Source organism: Suricata suricatta, chromosome 8, assembly GCF_006229205.1.
Source record: "Suricata suricatta isolate VVHF042 chromosome 8, meerkat_22Aug2017_6uvM2_HiC, whole genome shotgun sequence".
Classification (NCBI taxonomy): domain Eukaryota; kingdom Metazoa; phylum Chordata; class Mammalia; order Carnivora; family Herpestidae; genus Suricata; species Suricata suricatta.
Window position 1 is genome coordinate 128,911,907 of NC_043707.1, and position 21,210 is coordinate 128,933,116.

General features: G+C 55.7%; 1 protein-coding gene across 1 annotated transcript in view; it reads right to left on the bottom strand.

Annotated features, from left to right (window-relative positions):
• Positions 1-21,210, bottom strand: part of IGSF21 (immunoglobin superfamily member 21) — a gene marked incomplete at its 5' end in the record, with an annotated part of 228,532 nt that overhangs the window by 24,943 nt on the left and 182,379 nt on the right. The window contains one exon of the mRNA XM_029945894.1: positions 11,756-11,874. Within this exon, the coding sequence (XP_029801754.1) occupies positions 11,756-11,874 (119 nt within the window). The remainder of the gene's footprint in view (positions 1-11,755; positions 11,875-21,210) is intronic.

Below are 21,210 nucleotides of genomic sequence, written 5' to 3' on the forward strand. Positions count from 1 at the left end.
CAGGCACATAGTGGGTGCTTATAATACTGGGTGAAGCAGGACATGTATGTGTAAGGAATGAATGGGCCAACGGTCTGTTTCCATCAGAGAAAGCCCGGTCACGTCAGCTCCCTGGCCCTAAGGACGGGCCGCTTGACTAAGCTGTCTGCTCCTTCCAGCCTGGGTCACAGATCAGAGAGGTCATGCAGCTTTCCAAATCACACCCAGCATGCACTTCAGAGCCCTTGTCTCTACCCCAGCTCAGGGCCACAGGCCCCCACAGAGGAAGAAGTCAGAGAACGTTGGGTTCATGCTCTAGGTTTCCCTGTATCAGCAGACTCCGTTTTCTCTTCTGTAAAATGGGGGTTCTGATCTGACTTCCCAGACGGCTGGGAGGAGCAGCTGACGGTGCAGCCCAGATACTCCATGCTGTCTCTGTTGAGAGGCCATGTGACCCAGGCCCTGTGGCAGCCCTCCTGCCCCACGCACAGAGAGGAGTGGCGTCCCTCCATCTTCCCGGCAGCCCCGAGTAGTGGGAAAATCGGGGCTTCTCCTTCCAGCAGATCTGAGCTCAAATCCCGGCCCACTCAGTGCTGTGGGACACTGGGGAGGTTCCCTGCCCTCTCTGAGCAGTGTGGAGTGCCCATGGTAACCGAGGCAGCATGAGGCCTGTCTGGGGTGGGGAGACTAGCGGCGGGGCAGTGCGTGATAGAATGTGCCCGGCCTGTTGCTGAGTGCACAGTGGGCTGCAGTCAAGGGCACGCCTCCTTTGCAGGGCCGTGTTGAGTGAGGGAGGGATGGAGGATTCTAGAAGCCTGTCCAGGAGGCGGTCATCAGGCTCGGGCCTCTGGGGCTGACGCTGGGAAGTGACCGTCCTTGGTAGACGACTCCGTTAGCTCCAAAGTGCTCCTCTGAGCCCCAAACCCATCTGTCTGGCCCCTTTCTGAACTGGCTCTCAGCCGGGGACCTGAGTTAGCTGCAGGCCAGCGGGCAGGTGGGCGGGGTGAGCAACCTTTCTCCAGCTCCCTGGCCAGGCTGAGGCCCTCAAGATGGCTGTGCTGCAGTCTCTGAACATGCTCTGACGTCCATCTCGGAAGACCCCGGCCGCCCCGGCCCCCGGGCCTCTGGGCCGCGGCCCCGCTCCAGCAGCCGAGCCCGGCCAGCTGTCTCAGGCCCCTGGGGCCCCTTGACCTTTCCCCTCAGAAGCTCCAGCCAGCAGGGCGGCGCGGCCCTGGCTTCTCCACCCTCCGGCCCATTTCCTGTGGTCACCGTCTGCTAAGCAAGACCGCAGGTCTCATCAGCGACTTCTCAGGAACCATCTGCAGCCAGTGCCGGGTCCTGCTGTACCCTCCACATCTGTTCCCAGCTTTCCAGTTGGTCCCCAAGTCCTGCAGCTTCTGTCCGGAAATGCCTCAGAACTTTCCAACCTCACGGCCCAAGCCCCGAGCTGGCCGGGGCCGTCTCACCCCCGGGGCTGCCCGCCCTGCCAAGTGCCATCCGTATCCACCACCTCGTCTACCCCTCACAACACCCTGTGGGGCAGTGACCTTCACTGCTCCCGTTTCCAGAAGAGGTAACGCAGGCTTGGAGAGGACATGTCACAGCGAGGCTGGGGAGGCAGTGGGACTGGACCACGGCTGTGACTCTGTTTTCCTGCCCTCCTCCACCAGTGCGTGCGTGGGTCCCACAGTCGTCACGGCCTGGCGTCACTTCCTGCGGCTCTGACCCCACTCCCTGGTCCGCCTGACACTTACAGGGGGGAGGTGAAGACAACATGGGTCAAAAGTAAGAACAATAGTCCTTTTCAGGGGACTCACCGTGAGCCTGGGACATGGACCTTTACATTTCATGCCCCAAGCAGGGAGGTACTACTGTAACCCCATTTAGCAGACCGGGAAACTGAGGCTCAGGAGAAGAAATGAACAAGTTGCCGTTGTAGCACGGTGGCTCAGCCAAGGGTTCTGGAGTCAGCCTGCCTGGGGCTGGATCAAGTTCAACCTTTACTTGGCCTGTGCCTTCGGGCATGTTTGTTAGGGTCTCTGCTTTCACACTTGTAAACTGCGGAAGGTGACAGCGGGCCCTCCTTAGAGGGTTGTTAGGACAATTAAATGAGTTAGCAGGTGCGGGGCGGAACTGTGCCTGGCGTACGGTAAATGCTCAATAAACATTTGCTGCCTTTATTATCGGTAGTTGCAGAACTGGGTTTAAAATCTATGGCCGAATCTCAGGTCCGTCCCCTTAAATACTCCTTGGTTCTCCAAGGGAGCAAACGCTGTGTTCAGTCAACCTACTTGAATAGAGGGGGGCTGGTTCTTCATTGGGGACCACCCAGCCTTCTCCTGGTTTCAATTTGGAGGATTTTGGTCACTCGCTGTCACTCATCCAGCATGGATGAGAATGGGGGTGGAGAGGGGAGGGAGCCTGGAAGGGGGTCTCTGCCTGGAGGGACATTTGCTTGGGAGACAAGAGTGCCCAGGGCTGGTCCTCAGGATCCTGGGGGCTTCTGGGGTGGGAGGTGGAGGTTTGGGCTTGCACCCCTCCCAGCACCCCAAACTCCTCTGAGGCTCTGGCTTGGATCCCACACCTCCTCCTTCTCCTCCTCCTCCTTCTCACTGCAGCCTTGCTCCCTGGAGCCTGTGGCCACTGCAGTGGCCTGAGGCCAGTTCATGTAATTAGTGTGAGCCCAGCAGGCAGCTCCTCGCTCAGGCTCCAAGACAAGGAATGAGCCGATCATTTCCCACCCAGCAGGCATTGCGGGCTATGCGGAGGGCTGCATAGCAGCTCTGAGTCTCGCCTTCAGCTACCCTGCTTGGGGTCCCCCAAGGATTCTCAGACCAGCAGGCCCCCTCCATTGACCTCAGCTGTCCCCTGAACGGCCATATACTCCCAACATGAGTTGGATCTGCCTGGGAGACACACATCTCCCCATGGCTCTCCCGCACGTGGGGGCAGCCTTCCCATGTGCGGGAGATGGATTCTGCAAACTGCCGCTTGCTTTTCTGCTAGCATCCTTCAGAGAGAGAGCGAGCGAGCTGCGTTTCTTCTCTTTGCTCAGGCCTACGGCAGCAACACCAGGCCTTTGAGGGGTGCAGGCTCAGATCCCCCCATCACCTTTGGAGCCATGGACATTTCTCCTTCCCAGGTCAAGAGAGGTCCTTGACACTCCAATTATTGGTCCTGGGAGTGTGCTCCTTTTTCCAGAGAGGAGCATGGGGCTGGGTGTCCCGAGAGCAGGGTTCAAGCATCTGGTCTTAGAAAGCAGAGCTCCAGGCCTCTAGAGATCCTAGGCTCTGGCCTGGCCTCATGCGAGTGAGCTCAGCCCCATCACACACAGCATGTTGCAGTCTCCTTTCCTCTGGGAGCACGGGCCAGCCCAGGGTGAGTCTCCTGTCACATGCCACAGGAAAGCTCGAGGAACCGGCCCCAGGAGGACTTCCTGGGGACCCACTGCCCCAAATCACACAGCCGGGGAGCAACAGAGCCAGACTGGAGATAGCCAGAGGGCTTTAGAAAGCATCAGAAGTATGTAAGGATAGACATAAGGGTCGATGGAATAGAACCAGAAATATACCCTCCCATTTATAGTCAATTGATTCTTGGCAAGGACGCCAACACAAGTCAGTGGAGAAAGAAGAGCGTGTCCCAAAGCGGTGCGGGGACAACTGGACACCCGCACGCAATTGACGGAGGCCACATCTCCTCTGGAGCACGTGCGAAGATTCACGCGAAATAGATCGTAAACCTAAACTTAAGAGTTTAAATTAGTAAAACTCTTGGAAGAAAAGCAGGAGCAAACTGTGACCTTGGGTCGGACAGAGCCCCCTCAGCTAGGAGGCCCAGAGCACAAGCAACAGAAAATGGATAGATGGGGTGAACTTCATCCCCACGAAAACCTTTCATCCTTCCAAGGTCGCCAGCAAGAAAGGGGAAAGGTAACACACAAAAGGGGAAAATGTACACAGATGTTACATCGGATATGGCCCTTGCATCTGAAATAAAGAATTCTTGCAGCGAAATGATGGCAAGCCAATAGTCTGGTTGACACGCGCAAACGATCTGAAGGTGTTTCTGCAAAGCACATCTCCGAAGGCTAACAGAGCACGTGACACGGGGACCCACAGACCCACGGACCCATGTCAGGAGCCATCAGGGCAACGCCCATCGCACCGAGTTGAGAAGCGCTTCACGTGCGCTAGGACGGCCTCCATCAAGAAAACGGGTCTTGAACACAGGTGAGGATTGGAGATGGGGACCCTGTGCCACTGGAGGGAAGTCAAAGGCACAGCTGTCTGCCGGGCCCTCAAAGGTTATGCACAGAGTTACCACTCGATCCAGGAATTCCATGCCTGGGTCCACACCCCCAAGAGACCTGGAAACTATCCGTACACACAAAAACCCGCACGTCAACATCCACAGCTGGAACGTGGAAAGGTCCCTCCAGTGGTGAATGTCATGGGTCACACAGTGGAGGACCATTCAGCCCTCAAGAGGAAGGAGCTCCTACTGTGTGCTCCAATAAGGACGAAGCTCGAAAACCTTATACAAAGCATAACAAGTCCCAAGACTGACAAAGACCACGCGGTGTATGACCCCATGTCTAGAAGGTGTCCGATCCACGTACGGAGCGAGTAGATTAGTGGTTGCCAAGGACCAGGGCGAGGGGCGGGGGAGGGAGAGTGGTTGCTGGTGGGTAGCGGCGTTTCTCCTGGGGGCAGTGCAAACCTTCTAAAACTGGTTACATGACTAAAAGTGTTCGCACGACTCGGTGACTGTGCTAAAACCCATTAAATTATATACTTTAAATGAGTGAGTTATATGTCATGTGAATGATAGCTCAATAAAACATGTTTTAAAATAAGCAAGAAAAACGCACACCAGATGCACTTAGTAAACATTCAGTCAAGTGGCACCTGGAGGGCTCAGTCGGTGAAGCATTTAACTTCAGCTCAGGTCATGGTCTCACGGTTCGTGGGTTCAAGCCTCGCGTCAGGCTCTGTGCTGACAGCTCAGAGCCTGGAGCCTGCTTCAGATCTGTGTCTCCTTTTCTCTCCACCCCTCCCCTGCTCATGCTCTGTCTCTCTTTCTCAAAAATACATAAACATTAAGTATTTTTTTAAAAACTTCAGTAACACATACCAAAAAATAAATAAATAAAAGGCAAGCTATGCAAAGTTCATTAACAACAGTTCCCCGGGGTGGGGCCGGTGTCCCCTGGCCCCGGGGTTTGGAAGGCATCTAGTGTGGTTGGTACCATGGTGGCCTTGGCTGCCCAAACCCCACCTTTATCCGCCCACCTCACCGGACGCCTGCAGAAGAGAGACGGGGTCCCGAGGCAGAACACTTTATGAATGCTTATCAGGACGTTACGACTTCTCGTAGGGCAGAGTGGGTGTGTGTGCAGGATGCCCTTGCCCTTCCATGGCCACTGGCTACGGGGTTCCTGGCAAGTGATGTGCCCATCTGTCTCCTCACCTGGCAAACAAAGGGCAGTAGCCATCTCGCGGAGCTCCCGAGATGATGTGATAAGTTAGGCTATGAAGGCCTTAGCGCAGTGCGTGGCCTAGTCGTAGATTCTCCGTGAAGGTGACCCACGTGGTTGGAAGAGAGTGTGGGCTTCAGAGTCAGAGGGCGTGTCCTCTGCCCTGCCCTCTCCTGGCTCAGTTACTCTGGGGTCAAATTGTCCCTGAAAAAGATGTGGTGAAACCCTAACCCCTGTGCCTGTGGACGGGGTCTTACTTGGAATAGGATCTTTGTAGACCTAACCAAGGTAAAAGCAGGTCATACTGCCTTGGGGTGGGCCTGGCGTCTTTAGAAGAGGAGAACTCGGACACCGAGACACAGACCCATGGAGGAGGACGCAGGCCGAGAATGGAGGGACGCATCTACAAGTCCAGGAGGGCCAGCGACTGCCAGCCACCAGGAGGGGCTGGAGGAGGCAAGGAGGACCCTTCCCTAGAGCTTTCTGAGGAAGCACGGCCCTGCCAATGCCCTGATTTCACGTTTCTGGCCTCCAGAGCTAGGTCAGAATTTCTGTGTATTTATGTGGCTTTCAGCCGCCCCCGTCCCCCGTGTGGTCATTTGTTACCAGCATCCCTGGGGACCCAACTGCTCCCAGGCCTCAGGGTCTGCACCTGCACCTGCATCACTAGCAATCCGTCTCCCTTGATGGCACCTAAATTCGATGGGGCAAAGACTTTCCTTGCTTTACTCTGTGTGCTCAGCGCCCAGACCTGAGCTTGGCCTGGGGCAGAGGCCAGTCCTCACGCTCGGGCTTCACCTTCTCGGAGCTTGACCCCCCTGTTTGAAACAGCCCACTTAGGTGGCTCAGTCAGTTAAGCGTCCGGCTTTGGCTCAGGTCATGATTTCACGGTTCGTGGGTTTGAGCCCCAGTCGGGCTCTGTGCTGACCAGTAGCTCAGAGCCGGGAGCCTCCTTCTGATTCTGTGTCTCCCTCTCTCTCTGCCCCTCGCCTGCTTGTACTCTGTCTCTCTCTCTCAAAAATAAACATTAAAAAAAATTCTGATGTTGTTTTTTTCAGTACTGGACTGTTCGTGTCATAAGCAGATGCTGACCAGGATGTGGACCCAGGTGGGCCAGACTCCAAGTCCGTGCTCCGTGCAGAGGGTCTGAGTAGTGAGGGGCCCTGGGCAGCAGGGGATGAGAAGCATCTGTGGGGTGTGGGGCATCGGAACCATCTGAATTTTTGAGTGTCCAGTGCTCCTGGTCCAGGCTCAGTTTCCTGGAGCCCCCACTGTCTCAGCCCTGCACCCCGCCCTGCCTCCTTGACATTTGTGTTACTAATAGCCGTTATGTCAAAGGTGGGGACATGTCCCTTGGGAGCTCAGAGTGGCTGCCAGGCTCTCCAGCTCTCATCCTGGGCAGCCCAGTGGAACCCCGACTCTCCCACTCACATGGGTGAGCCCCGGAAACTCTCCGAGCCTCCTTCCCTCATCTGTGAAGGGGGGGTGTCCGTGCCGCCTCCGAGGACCCTCGTGAAGGTCACAGGTCACACAGCTGACCGTGGGTTGGACACTCACACACATCTGTGTTTGATGGAAAGCGGCCTTCATTATTAGCCGCGGGTCCAAAGGGTGGCCGCCCTGCACGGCGAGGGTGAGGGAGACACCCGGCCTCCCGGTCTGCTGGGAACGTGAGAGCCGGCGTTGGTGCGGTTGGGGGCGGGGGTGTCCGGGCTCACATTTAATTGATTGTAACATCGCACCCTAACATGCTCCCCCGCATCACCTGCACCCCCAAGAACCGCGGCTGCAATCCTTCTGTGACTGTGTATAATGCGTTCCTGGGGCCCAGCACGCAACTTTCAAATTGGCTTACAATTTATCTGCAGCTCGGATAAAAACATTTTAATGACTGTGTGCGGCACGAACCCTCGGTGTCACCCACGGGGCTTCCAAATGTCTTTTCCCACCACATAGCCGGGATGTTATAGGCATGAAATTACAGCCATTCTCGCATTTTGATCTGCACCCCGAGGCCTGTGGAAGCGGCGTGACAGAATGTGCTAGATGCAGCGGCAGACTGGGTGCCGGCTTCCCGGCACAAGTGCTCTGAGCTTTTGATGCGCGTGTGGCCGCGCAAGGTGCTCTGCGGCTCGTCTCCCTCCCCCGCCCCCGTCCTAGGATGCTTCCCTTGGACCCCCAAACTGAGGAGGGGGCTCTCTCGCCCCACCGTTGGCTGCCATGATCCTTAGGGCCCCTTCGTGCAGAAAGGGGACCCAGCTCTCAATGGCCTCCAACCTGCTTGAAGGGAGAGTCTTGGTGTGTGTGCTTGTGTGCCCGTGTGTGGCCAGAAAGGGTCTACGGCATGTCACAGATGGGCCAGGACAGTGAGCAGATGGTAGTGTTTGGAACTTGCCCTGAAATATATTTAAAGGGGCGGGTCAAGGAGGAAGAAGAGGAGGCACATGATCTTCAAGTCTTTCTAGTTGTGCCTGATGTTTAAAATTTTTTTTACTGTTTTTATTTATTTTTGAGAGGCAGAGAGAGACAGAGTGTGAGTGGGGGAGGGGCAGAGAGAGAGGGAGACACTGAATCTGAAGCAGGCTCCAGGCTCCAGGCCCCAAGCTGTGAGCACAGAGCCCAATGTGGGGCTTGAACTCAAGAACCGCGAGATCATGACCTGAATTGGCTGACGTCGGACACTTAACCGACTGAGCCGCCCAGCAGCCCCTTATTGTGCCTGATGTTGATGTTTGTTGTGAGAGATACTATGTATTGAGCACTCGGAATGTGCCAGGTGCTGGGCTCGGAACACTGTTCTGGGGATCATCTCATTTAATGGCCCGACCTTGGCCTGGCCACTTCCTTCTCCCAGCCTGGGTCTGGGTGACCAGCTCAGTGCGGTTTCTGCCTCACAGGCTGACGCGGCCACTGGAGCCCCGGAGCTGACCCCCAGGGAGAAGTTCTCACACTCAGTACCACCCCCCTCCTACCACACACCCCGTCTCTCTCAGCCTGCCCCTGACCTTCCCAACCTTGGTGAGCCACAGTGAGCACATTCTTAGTGCTCTGGGAGGGGGACAGCCACAGCTGCAGGCCCTGGGCAAATCCTTTCCCCTCCCCAGCCTCAGTTTCCATCTGTGGATTGGAGATGATAGTAATCCCGACCTGAGGGCCTGTTCTCAGGATCAGGCAAAGTGGCTCCATTGAAAGCACTTTAGAAGTAGCAGAGCCGGCCCAGTGGGAGGTGTGGCTATGTTATCAAGGTTGGGGTAGGTCCTGGCTCCTCCCCCAGGCCTTCGGGGAAGAGGCAAGGAGGACAGGTAGGTAGGGACCAGCTGTCCTGCCGCTCCCGGAAAGGGGCAGACCTGGGTCCCTTTGCAGGGACTTGGCGAACAAACCTGCAAACATGTCTGGCTTGAGGCTCCTTGGAGTCACGGATCATGGACGTGACTTCTAGGGGCGCTGGGGCCAAGAGCGGCAGGCCAGTGACACTAAAGACACTGACGTCCCACCTCGTGAACCTCTTGGCTGCCTCACCTAGACTGGGTGCTTTGCAAACTTTATTTAGGTAAAACAACCTGACACCCACTCTGGAGGGTAGCCACTCTTATCCCTATTTCAGAGATGGGAAACTGAGGCCCAAGGAGGCTAACAAACACAATGATGGATCTGGGATTCAGCTCGAAACCTGCGTGTCCTAAACTTGTGTAAAGAAAGGGATTAGAAGATCTCCTGGCTCCCAGGGCGGTGGCCAGGATTCCGTAAGAAAATGCGCAGGAAGCCAGGAGCTGACGCACTGTCCGCCACAGGCCAGGCAGGCTTAGCCGGCATGGGAGTGCCCGCCGCATCGGGGGACAGCTGGGCAGGGGTGACCACTGACAAGCACAAGGACCTCTGAGCGGTGGGTCAGTCAGAGGACTGACCAAGATGGCTAAGTGCTATTTCAGTAATAATCCTGCCCAGGGAACACCCTGAATTTCCAGAGGTCAGAGCCTTTCTGACCTTTCTGATGGGTGGTCCTGCCCCTCCCCCATCCCCTCCCCCCTCTGACAGCCTTCAGCCTCTGGCTCAGTAACTGGGATCCCATCAGCTGTCTGTCCCATCCCAGAAGGCTGCCGCTTTCCATTGGGAGAAGCCCGGAGGTTCACGGCCTCCTGCTGCCCAGACAGTGTGCCGCAGGCAGAGAGAGGAGCCGTGTGGGCCGGGAGCACAGCGCCTCGCTCCGCCACGACCATCAGGCAAGTGGTTCTGGTCGGCCCCACGAGTTTGCTCTGTGCCTAAGGTGCTGGCCTAGCGGGCGGGGTAACGGACTCACGAATGTCAGAGCTGGGAGGCGCTTAGGACCATCTGGTTACACGTCCTCACTGTGTAGAGGAGGAAACTGAGGCCAGAGAGGGGGAGTATACCTGCTCTGGGAGCTCTGGTGAATGAATGAGGAGCGCGGGCCTCTTGGAGGAGGTGGCTTTTGAAAATGCTGTCCTTGCTCACATCGAGAGAAGCCTCAGCTGGAGTGTCTGCACCTGCTTTCAGGGGTGCAAAAGCTGGTGTGGGAGTGCAGATGCCTGGTTTCTGGCCCCTGCACTGAGCTGCTATCACAGGAAGTCTGGGATCCTGGCTGTGTGGCTGCAGGCAAGTTGCCTGCCTTCTCTGTGCCTCCATATCTGTATATGCAGAATGGGGCTAAGAATACTAGTAGCTACCCTCGGGTGGGCTGTGAGGACTAAATGGCAGCCCAGCCGGCTGCGAGGGGCCCTCCCCCAGCCTCTCCCTATACCAGCTGCCTGCCTACAGCTGCTCTTTATCCCGTTACCTGCTTGAGTCCCTTCCCAGGACTTAGCACTGTCCCCAGCTGTCTCTCTCCTGCACCAATGCATGTTTCATGCTTGCATTGTGCACTGATACAATGCCCCAAGGACCTCGTCCTGTTGAAGGAGCGTGTCTGTCACCCAGCACATAGTAGGTCCTCAATAAATATCTGATCAATAAATGGTTACATGCACGTCCCTCATCAGCCTGGGAGCCCCTTGATGGTGCAGAGTGACTTTTGTTCTTCCCCAGATTCCCTGGGGCGACGGCCCCGGGGCCAGGCACCTAGAAGCTTCCTTCAGGGATCGGACAAACTGCAAGGGGAGGTTTTCTTGGTATCACCAAGCCCCTGCCACGGCCCATCCCCCAGGAAGCCAGAACACACCATGTGCCGCCACTGCGGGAATCAATGTCCCTCTAGAGGTCTGGCCTTTGGAGGTTTTCAATTTCCTCAGAAGCAGTGGCTTTCCAAGGGCCTTTGTGCTGTCACTGATTGCCTGAGCAATGCAGGCTTTGTTTCCCTGGTAAATATCATTTGATAAGAAAACCAGAGAGCACTGGAGACTGGAGTCAGGGCCTCGTCTCTAGAATTCTGGCAGCAAGATCGGAGAACGTCAGCACCAGCAGGGGCTCCTGAGACCCCTGGAGAAAAGCCCTTGTTTCACAAGGGGAGAAACCAAGGCCGGGGTGGCGGACACAGCCAGCCAGAGACAGACTGTGGCATTAGTATCTGCATGTTGCCACAAGGTCAGAACCCAGGACACCCTGACATCCAGTCCTGGCACCCACTGTCTCGCTGATCACTTGATGCTTCAATGCCCTGGGAAAGGTCCAGGGTCGGAACCACTCTCTATAGCAGGTGTGTGTCACCTCCCCCAGGGAGGCTCCAGACTGTCCTGTCCCTGGGGGGAGGGGTGGAACCGCCTCCACTGCACTGTCCCCATGGACACTTCTATGAACGTGGCTCTTGTCTTCAGCCTGGAAAGGTGCTCCCATGGGTCCCCCCACAGTGCCCGGCACCTTCCTCCCTGTGCTCTCACGGGGTCCCAGGGCCCGGAGCTGTGGGTCCACGAATGACCCATCTGGCCTGCATCCCACCCCTGCCTTACAGAGGGGGACACTGAGGTCTGCCACCCCTCAGGGAAGCCCTCATTCCTCCTTCAGTCCCTCGTTTGCCCCAGTCAACGGTGTCAGAGCCCCTCCAAAGTGCCCTGGCCATGAGGACCCCGGGGACGAGGCACAGCGCTGCCTCCCTGAGGTCAGGGTGCATCACTGCAGGTGGGAGAAGAGGCTCCTGAGAGGAAATCCTTGGGTGGTAAGGCCACACCAGTCACACCTCGGCAGCGCCAGTCTCCTGTCCCTCGAGGCAGGAGTGGGAAAGAAGGGGGATCGCTGTCCCCCAGCAGACTTTCAGCAGGTGGTTCCAAGGACAGCCCGTCGGTGTACACGCCCACATGCACGCACACAGCGTTCCACACCGGGGCCCTGACCCCGGGGCCCTGTACTCACCCATGACGTTGAGGAAGATGTTGCCTGATGCCAGGACCACCTTCTCTCTCGTGGCACGGTCATAGATGCCCACGTGGCACTCGTAGGGACCGTTGTCTGAGATGCGGACCTCGGGCAGCCTGGGGGAAGGCAGAGGCACAGGGTGAGGCCCCACTGTTCCGGGGCTGGAAGGCACAGCCCCCCAAAGCAAGCCCCAAACCCCACCGTTCAGCCTCAGATCAACAACCACTTCTGGATCGACCTCATGCTCGTGTGCTATGCCGGGGGAGCGGCCACGTTTATGGAGCACCGACTGCATGCCAGGCCCTGTTTTATTCTTCAGGAGGTGAAGGTGGGGGGCTGTGTGTTCAGCCGGAGTTACACCTGCGCCTCCCTGAGCTGCGGATGGTAACAGTGCCCACAGCGGGAGGCCCTGAGTATGACCAGTGGGTGGCTCTGTGCCCCAGAGTGTCAAGTGACTCAGCCCCCACAGAGCATCACTACCCCTGTCTCATAAGCATGGAAATTGAGCCTCCAGAGGGGGCACAGATACCCTCCCCCAATATGGCTGATAAGAGCCAGGATGGGAGTTTGGATTTCTCTTCCCACATTGCCTTGCTGTCCCTTCGCGCCCAGCCTTGGGGGCTTGAGAAGGAACACAGCAAACTTCTCATCTCTAAGGAGCCACTGTCCCTGGGGGACAAGGGGGCCAGGAAGCTGAGGAGCACTGCCAGGCGGGTGGAAAAGGGGGAGCCTCTCTGAGCACAAAGAAGCTGCTTCTGCCTGAGGCCCCCCGGAGGGAGCTGTGGCCTGGAGGCCACCCCGTCGCTGCATCAGGGACCCCGGGGTTCTTCTCTGCAAGTTCAGCCTTCTCTGGGCCTAATCATGCGGCCAAAGGACAGCCTCTTAGGGCTACACCTCAGAGGAAGTGGGGTCTCTGTCTCAGAGGGCCCCACGCTGCAGCACAACACAGGGAGAAGCTCACGGTCATGGCCACGGAAGCCCTAGGAAATGCCAAGCATGGCGCCCTACCCACCAAATGGGCCCCACAGTCTGGTCAGAGAGGCCCTGGCGGGGGAAGGAGAGGCCGGTGGTTAAGCGCACAGGCTCTGAGTGTGGGTCCCACCCTTCCACCCCAAGAAAAAGGGGTCCCTTCATCCCAGCTCTTGGTTCCCACCCACTCGTGGACACATTTCCACCCCACTCGGTGAAGCTGCCCCCTCCGGTCTGCTTCTGCTGTGCAGTCTAACCTCAGATTCACTCTTGGTTCCCTCATGTCTGCTGCCCCGTTCCTGCCTGACTCAGCGTCCCCCACCTCCCGGCACCCCCCCACTCCCCTGCACCTGGGTTCCCCGCTGCTGGCTCAGAGCGGGAGGCAGCAGGCATTAGCATAAACAAACACCTTCATTTACATAGAATACGCAGAAGTTGACATCTGGTCTACCGACTGTCATAAAAAGACCGAGAGAAGGGGAGCTTTTCATAAGGGAAACTTTGTGGGGAAGAGGCTGTCTTCCTCCCCGCCCTCCCGTGCTCAGCGTGCTCAGCGGAGCACCGTGTCAATGGGAACAGTGGGCCACCGTCTCCCCTCGGGAGCTACTTCTTTTGTTTGCAACTAGCTAGACTGAAAAAACAGCCCCTCTACCCGGGCACCGGTGCTGAGTCACAGTGGCCTAGAGTGACATATTTAGGTGACACCCATAGGTATCAGTTAAAGGGGTGACTTGCTTGATTTGTGTAGGTGACAAGTGTGCTGGTGACATGCTCAGGTGACAGCCCCGTAAAGAAACAGGTTCAGGAGACGCGTGTCCCTGGCAGCCGCCCAGGTGATGCAATAAGACATTAGTGACACGGTTGGCGCACAGGTGGAAACGCGCAGGAACCGCCACGTGGGTGATACACGCAGATGTGTTTATGTGACAGCAACACAGGAGATGTGTTTAGGCCACTGCTACACTGATGGCATGCTCAGGTGACAGTAACATAAGTGGTATGTGTGGGCGACTCATGGGTGACCCTGCTCAGGTGGCAGAAGATGGCTCTGGGGGCACCTGGATCAGCGCCTTGTGAACAAAGCCACTTCTCTCTAAGACGGTTTCCCTGACTCATGGGTTCCTTCCCTGGGCTCCTTAGCTCTGCCAGGCGGTCCCAGGCACGCTCCTGGGCACCACCCTCCGTCTCCCCAACCAATCCGGGAGTTGGCCGGGGACTGGATGAAGTTCCGGGATGCTCTATCTCCTAAATACATCCTGAACTATGTCCACTTCCCTCCATCCTCGTGGCTGCCATCTTTCCTCACCTGGAATGGGGGCCAGTTGGCTAACTGGATTTTCTGCCCTTGCTCATCTTCCTCAGGTCCATTCTGTAGGTGGAACCCGGATTTTTGCAAATGCAAGTGGAATTCGTGGCACTCCTCTACCTAGAGTCCTTGGGAGACTTCTCTCAGCTCTTAAGATAAAGCCCAGAATCCTTATGTTGGCCAACCAGCGTGGTGCCTCCTGGGGCATCTCCGCCACCTCCTAGCCCTGCCCTCCTCTAGAGCGGCGATGGCTTTCTTTCCATTCCTCTCCTGTGCCAAGTGCCTTCTTAAAAAATAAACTTAATTTTGGAATCATCTTAGATGTACACAGAAGTTGCACAGAGAATAGGCATTCCGCATATCCCTCACCGATCTCCCCCATGGCTGACCCCTTCCAAGACCACAGTACAGCTGTCAGACCAAGAAACCCCCACTGGCACATCGCTATTTCCTTCAGTCCAGACTCTTTCCGAATTTCCCCAGGTTTTCCACTGCTGTCCTTTCTCTGTCCCAGAATCCCATCCTGGACCCCTCGGAGGTGACCCTTACTGGCACATTTAGTCCAGTGCCTCATTTGATTCAGCACTTTTGCTTGCAATAGTCTCTTTTCCTGGGGATGCTTCACTTTCTTCCCCTGGCTGCATCCTTCAAGTTACAAAGGAACGCTCACTTTCTTAGCGCCCACCTGGACTGGGTGGGTGTGGTGGGTAGGTTGGGCATTGATGGCCCTGGTCATATCCATGCCTCTTGCCAACAGCCTCGGTAGATTCTCCTACCTAGGAGTGGAGCCTCTTTCCCTGCTCTTGGTCTTATGACTTGTTTTGAGCAACAGTATGTGTAGGAAGTGGTGGTGTGCAAATTCCAAGCCTAAGTCTCAAAAGAACTGTCTCTCTCTGTAGCCACCCTCCTGCTCCCAATCTCTCTCCCTTTCCCTGCTTCTTCCCTGAGAACAGGCCCCGGATGTGGACAAGAGGACATGGAGACATGGAAAGAGATCCCAGCTGGCCCAGCCATTCCCACCAAGGTCACACTCAGGAGTGAGCCTCACCAACCCCTAGACTCACGAGCAATAATTCATGGTTGTTGCTTTAAGCAGTTCCGGGCTTGGGATGGCTTGTTATGCAGCAATAGCTAACTGATACAGCAGTGCTGGTCTAAACTGTAACATGATGACCTTCATCTGTGACTCTCGAACACCCTCCTCCCCTGCCTCGCACAGTAGGCTCTGGAAGGCAGGCCCCCGTGTTGTTCACCAGCGTGTCTCACGGCCTTGTGTGGTGCTTGCCATCGTGGTAGGTACTCAGTCAACGTTCAGTAAGTGGGTGGGCAGCCCTCCAGAAGGCCTGGAGCAAGCACACAGAAGCCTGTCTCCTTCTGTGCTGAGGACCCCACCACCTTCCAGGGCGCTGCTTTGATTTGGACCAAATGCCCCATTTGGGCTCGTGTGCTCAGTGCCGTCCTCCTAAAGTGGATTAAGCCGCCCAGAGAGGCCCTCTCCCCAGATCTGAGCGGCATTGATCTGCAGGCTGGATGAAAGGCCCTGCACAGAGAGTGGGGCCCCGAGGGGGCTGGGGTGAGAAGACCAGCTCTCATCAGCATTGTGCTCCAATCAATAAACTATTAATAACTGCAAAGGTTTCTGGCAAAATCAGTGTAATGCAGTTTAGCGGCTGGAGTTTACCCACACTGACAGCAGCTCCAAAAGCCACATAATTGTGTTTTTGAGAAAGCGGGCACACAGATAGCTGAGGGCCCCCTGAACGTCCCCAGGGGGCCCATAGCTCCGGTTAGGCCATGTGAGGGCTGCTCACTGGGGTCTCCACCAGCCGAGCACAAGCATGAGTATGTGCACCCACGGCGTGTCATGCCCCGTGCTGAGCCCAGGGGCAGAGGGCACGATACAGAGATGCCATGGACTTGGTCCCTGCTCCCCCTGCCTTTGCCTGGGCTGTTCCTTCTGCTTGGACCTCTCTTTCTTTCTCGTCCACATGGAAAGACTCTAGCCATCTGCCAAAGCCCAGCAGGTGAGTCTCAGTTTCCCCACCTGTGATCTCACCCCATCAAAGAGTTGGGTTTAGCTCAGAGCTGATGGCGTGCAAGACCGATGGACTAGAATCACTACGTACAGCAATCTTTAGGTTCCACATCCAATGCCACCTCTGCCAGGCAGGCTGCTCTGACTGCCTGCCTCCCTGTGCAAAGTGCCTCTCCCCCTCTGCAGGGCTGCATGTCTGGGAGCACCTACCTGTCCACAAAACACTACATTGTTGCTATTTCTCTTCCCTCCCAGGGAGGCATATAAACTCCTATATGAGCCTGGCCATGCGTGGATGCTCAGGGAGGATCCACTGCATGGATGAAGGCAGCAGAAGCAGTCCAGGCCAGAAGCGAGGTGCCCTGGATTTAGTCAGGGCTCTGCACCTGACTAGCTGTGTGAGGTTGGACAAAGTTGTTCAGTTTCCCTGAGCTTGGATGTCTCCATCTGATAAATGGGTCTGATAACACCTGTCTTGTGGGATTACAGGCTGATTTTCTCCTGAGAGGAATTTCCCCGCAGTTTACTAAATCCTTGATGGGACCTTGTTATAATGCAGTACATAAAGTATGCCCCAATATACTCTAGAGCAATAATCATCTTCTTATCTCCATTGTACAGATGAGGAAACTGAGGCACCCACCTAAGAGGTAACAGGACGAAGGTCGGAGAGTAAGCAGGTGGGTGCCATGACTGGAAACCAAGCTGAAGAATTGTCTTTGGGCCCCGCCGCTCCCCACCCCCCCACCTCGCTGCTCCTCGGATCGTCCCTTACCCACTGGCACGTGACTCTGAGCTTTCTGTTGGCGGAATTCGTCTCCACTGCTTTGCAGCAGATTTCTATTCTGAGCCCTATCACTCTCCAGGTAATGAAAGCCATCTGCTTCCTCCCTGCTGGGAGGAACAGGATGGCCTTTTATATTCCTAAATTCCCTTCCTCCAGCTTCCAGTGGGCCCCTTAATTCCGCTGACTGAGGCTCCCTGAATGAGTTGTGCTCACATTCTCCACACCTGACCCGACTTCACAGCCTCCGCTGGCCTCTCCTTGGCGCGCTTCGTCTCTCTGCTGGGAAGCATCCTAGATTCGCACAGAATGGAGGTAGTGGACTTGGAACAAGGGGTAGGACTGGGAGGAAGCCGAATGCATCTTTGAGTTTTCCGTCCTGTATCATTGGGGAATCATGTGATTCGGCGAGGGAGGGACTTTGGCCCATAGCGGAAGGAAGCCTGAATGAATGAACTGGACCCAAGTACCCTTAGAGCAGAGCCTGGTGGGCAGTAGGCACTTGTCGGATTCTTCCCCCTCCACTATGAAATGGTTATAGTTTTTAAAGTTTATTATTTATTTGAGAGAAAGAGCAAGCAGGGGAGGGGCGGAGAGAAAGACAGAGAATCCCAGGCAGGCTCAGCACTGTCCGCACAGAGCCTGATGCGGGCCTCGAACTCACGAACCGTGAGATCATCGCCTGAGTAGAGATCAAGAGTAGGATGCTTAAGCAAATGAGCCACCCAGGTGCCCCAAATGATTAAATGTTTAAACAAATTATTAAGTGCCTACCAGACCCCAGGCATGGCTTGCTGCGTTGAGTATTGCTCAAGAGCAACATTGTAACAACATCCTTTTATTCAGTCTGTGCATATGCCTCCCTGCTTCTCAGAAGAGTGAGCTGGGCATTTATTAAGCTGCCCTAAGATCAAGGTCATCAGGACAAACATCAATCTCACCTGGCCCCGTCTTAGGGGTAGTGTGTTAAGTTAGGTCATCCCTATTCTACAGGTCTCCAGAGATCAGTGCCTCTTAAAAAATATGTTTTCGTTTATAGATTGATTGTGGTATAGGGGTGCCTGGGTGGCTCGGTCGGTTAAACATCCAACTTTGAATCAGGTCATGATCTCATGGTTCATGGGCTCAAGCCCCACGTCGGGCTCTGTGCTGACAGCTTAAAGCTTGATTCGGATTCTATGTCTCCGTCTCTGTCTGTCCCTCCCCTGGCTCGTGCTCTGTCTCTCTCAAAAATAAATAAACATTAAAAAATTTTTAAATGATTTATTGTGGTATAATTGACAAGCAATAAATTGCACAAAGGTTACGCATTTGATGGCTTTTGACATAATTGGACACCGCTGAAACCATTCCCACGATCAAGATAAGGAGCAGAAGCATCACCGCCCTCCCAACTTTCCTCGAGTCTGTTTGTAATCCCCTGGCCGCCCAACCTCAGGCAACCGGTGATGTGCTCTCTGTTACTGTAAATCACATTTTCTAGGATTTCCGGTAAATTGGTTTTCTTGGAGAAAAGTGCTCATGGCATTTGTGTGGGTGCTTCTGACCCTCTCTTGCTCTAATCTTCTCTCAGGTGGGGGGGGTTACAGGGCAGGTGACAGACACCTGGCCATTTCCTTCTCTCCACTCTGCCCATTCTGCGCTGCCCGCAACCTGTCCACCTGTCATTCTTGCCAGCCATCGCTGCCCGAGGCCATCCCCTCCCTACCTTGCCTTATCACAGTGAGTGACCTTATCACAGGGAGCTTGGAGGGTCCCTTTCCAACTTCCAACCTTCCCCGGGGGCTTCCATCCACTGGACCATAAGGCCAAATGCAGTGAAACGGACACCCTCCCTGAACTGGACCCAGAAAGGAAGGAGGGAGGGGAGGCAGCAGGGGGTGGGGGTGGGGTGGGGGGAGGACCAGGAGCCTGTGGCCTCAGGTCTCTTGCCAAAACTCACCAATTGAATAGGAAGATTTGTCAGGACCCAACTTTTATAATCCATCCTATTTAAAAAGCATTTTGTAATTCAGATGTCTTCATTTATATACACAGTGCCTCATTCTGGGCTAATGGAGAAGATTCAGGTAGCGAGTCCTTTGAGGCTTTGCTTTAATGAAGAGAGGAGAGAACCTTTTCATTTGTGTAACCATTGTTTGCATGGAAAGGGGGCTTCTAAGGAGCTGGGAGATACTTGCTTCTCACAAGTAGGTTACACCCCCCTCTTCCCCCCTGCAATCTGATTAGCTCGGCTCCGGCCTCAGCTCCGCTCTGTGCCATCCCTGCTGGAAAGATCTCAAGTGGGAAGTAATAAAGTTTTACTGTTCGCCCATCTGCCATGCTTCCCTGATTGGCTGCAGAGCCCCTGAGGCCCAGACCTTTTCTCTCCCTCCCTCAAACACCTGCTTACTCTCCAAGTTCAGGGTCATGCCCCCGCACTGCTGGGGCAACTGTTAAGAATCCCCGCTCCATCTCTGCGGAGCCTCGAGGCAGGGCTAATAAAAATGGCCGTAAAGCCTCCGGCAGCCGTGGGTGCTATATTGGGATGTTTGCTAATAAGACACTTGGAAGAGGTTTGCTGCTCTCTGGAAAAAGGGAGGGGGCTAAGGAGCAGCTGGGCCCCCCTCCCTCACACCTGTGTAATTCGCAGAGCCTGGCTGGGAGCCCATGGGCAGCGCAGGTCTGTTGGTTTGGCCCGGTGGCCCAGGTGAGCACCTGCTTAGCCAGCCCCGGCTGCCCCCCCAGCTGCTGCCCCTCCCAGCTGCTGCGCCCCCCCAGCTGCTCCCCTCCGCCCAGCCGCTCTCTCCTGCTTCTGGCTTTCCTTTCGCCACCCTGCGTGGCTGCATGAACCTCTCGGCACTAGGAACTGGACTGGCTCCAGGGGGTGCGGTAGCATTTATGGCAACCGGCAGAGCCAGGGACGCGGCCAGGGACAGGCAAGAAAACACCTTGTCTGGAGATGCTCTACAGGAGACTCTGGGAGGGTTCGGAGTCCAGGCCTCTGCCCTGAATGTACTCAAGACTCCCCCGGGGTCTGGCTCAAATGCAGATTCCGGTAGGTCCGTGCCAGGCCTGAGAATGTCCGACGAGCTCTCAGGTGATGCCGTTGCCCCCGGCCAGCAGACCCCAAGTCTCAGGTTCTCGGTCCTTCTCTGACCCCAGTAGGTCTACCATCTGTTTGACCTTGCCTTTCCCCACCAGACACACTGGGTGGCCCCCTCCTCGGGCTTCACCAAACCCCAAGCGCCAGAGCCTGGAGCTTGGAAGGCCTTGACCCTGTGTGTCGGTAGTGAATACTGTTGAGTAGACATTATTTGAGGAGAGATTTTGTCCCTCTACGTGGGTCCTCTGAACCATCAAGGGGCGCCTGGGGGCTCAGTGGGTTAAGCACTCGACTCTTGATTTTGGCTTAGGTCACGATCTCACAGTTTGTGTCTGAGTCCCGTGTTGGGCTCTGAGCTGACAGTGCAGAGTCTGCTTGGGAGTCTCTCTCTCTCTCTCTCTCTCTCTCTCTCTCTCTCTCTCTCTCTCTCAGCCCCTGCCCTGCTTGCATGTTCTCTCTGTCTCTCAAAAATAAATAAACAACAACAACAACAAACCCCATCGGGGGCTGCCACAAAGCTGGCCACACACGGAGCAGGAGCTCCACGCTCTCACGCTGCACTCCTCACCACACCCTGCACCTGCTGCCCTCCTCACCACACCCTGCACCTGCTCCCTGTCCTCCAGCTTCTGGAAGAGATGACGAATTCTCAGTCCCTCCTGGCCCCCAGAAGGGAGGCTAAGCTCAAGCTCCCATCAGAAAGTGGAACCCAGACCATAGACTAAGGGCAAGGCCAAGTGGTGGGAAGTTCTACTTGGTGGGAAGTTGGCTACTGTCACCTAAAGTGGTAAGACCTGAACCCTGAGCCACTTGTCATTAACACATTTCCCGGGGAAGCCACCTGTCGAGACAGAAGTTTCAGCCCCAATAGGATGGGGCTGGAACATTCTGAAACCCAGGAACCATTCCCTTGCCTCCTTTCAGTGGATTCCAAGCCCTCCATAGGAGCAGATTATGGAGATGTCACCCTGGGCAGGTGTAGGAGCCCCCGGGATTTCAGAAGCAGAGACGCTGGTGGAGGACGGAGACTCCTCCCTGACACGATGGACTTGGCCCGTGGCCACAGGATACACAAGGAGGAGCCTGGGGTTTTGCTCCTTTAACATCAGACTTCCTAATGCACCCTGGCCTTAACCAGGGCAGCGGGCTAGCCCTGCTTCGTCTAAGATGTTCCCCTTTTATCACAGATGTGCCCTTATCCCAGAAATCCTTTAGCTCCGGGCAAATCAGGCTGCTGATCACCTTATATTTGATACTCACGAAAACCAAAGAC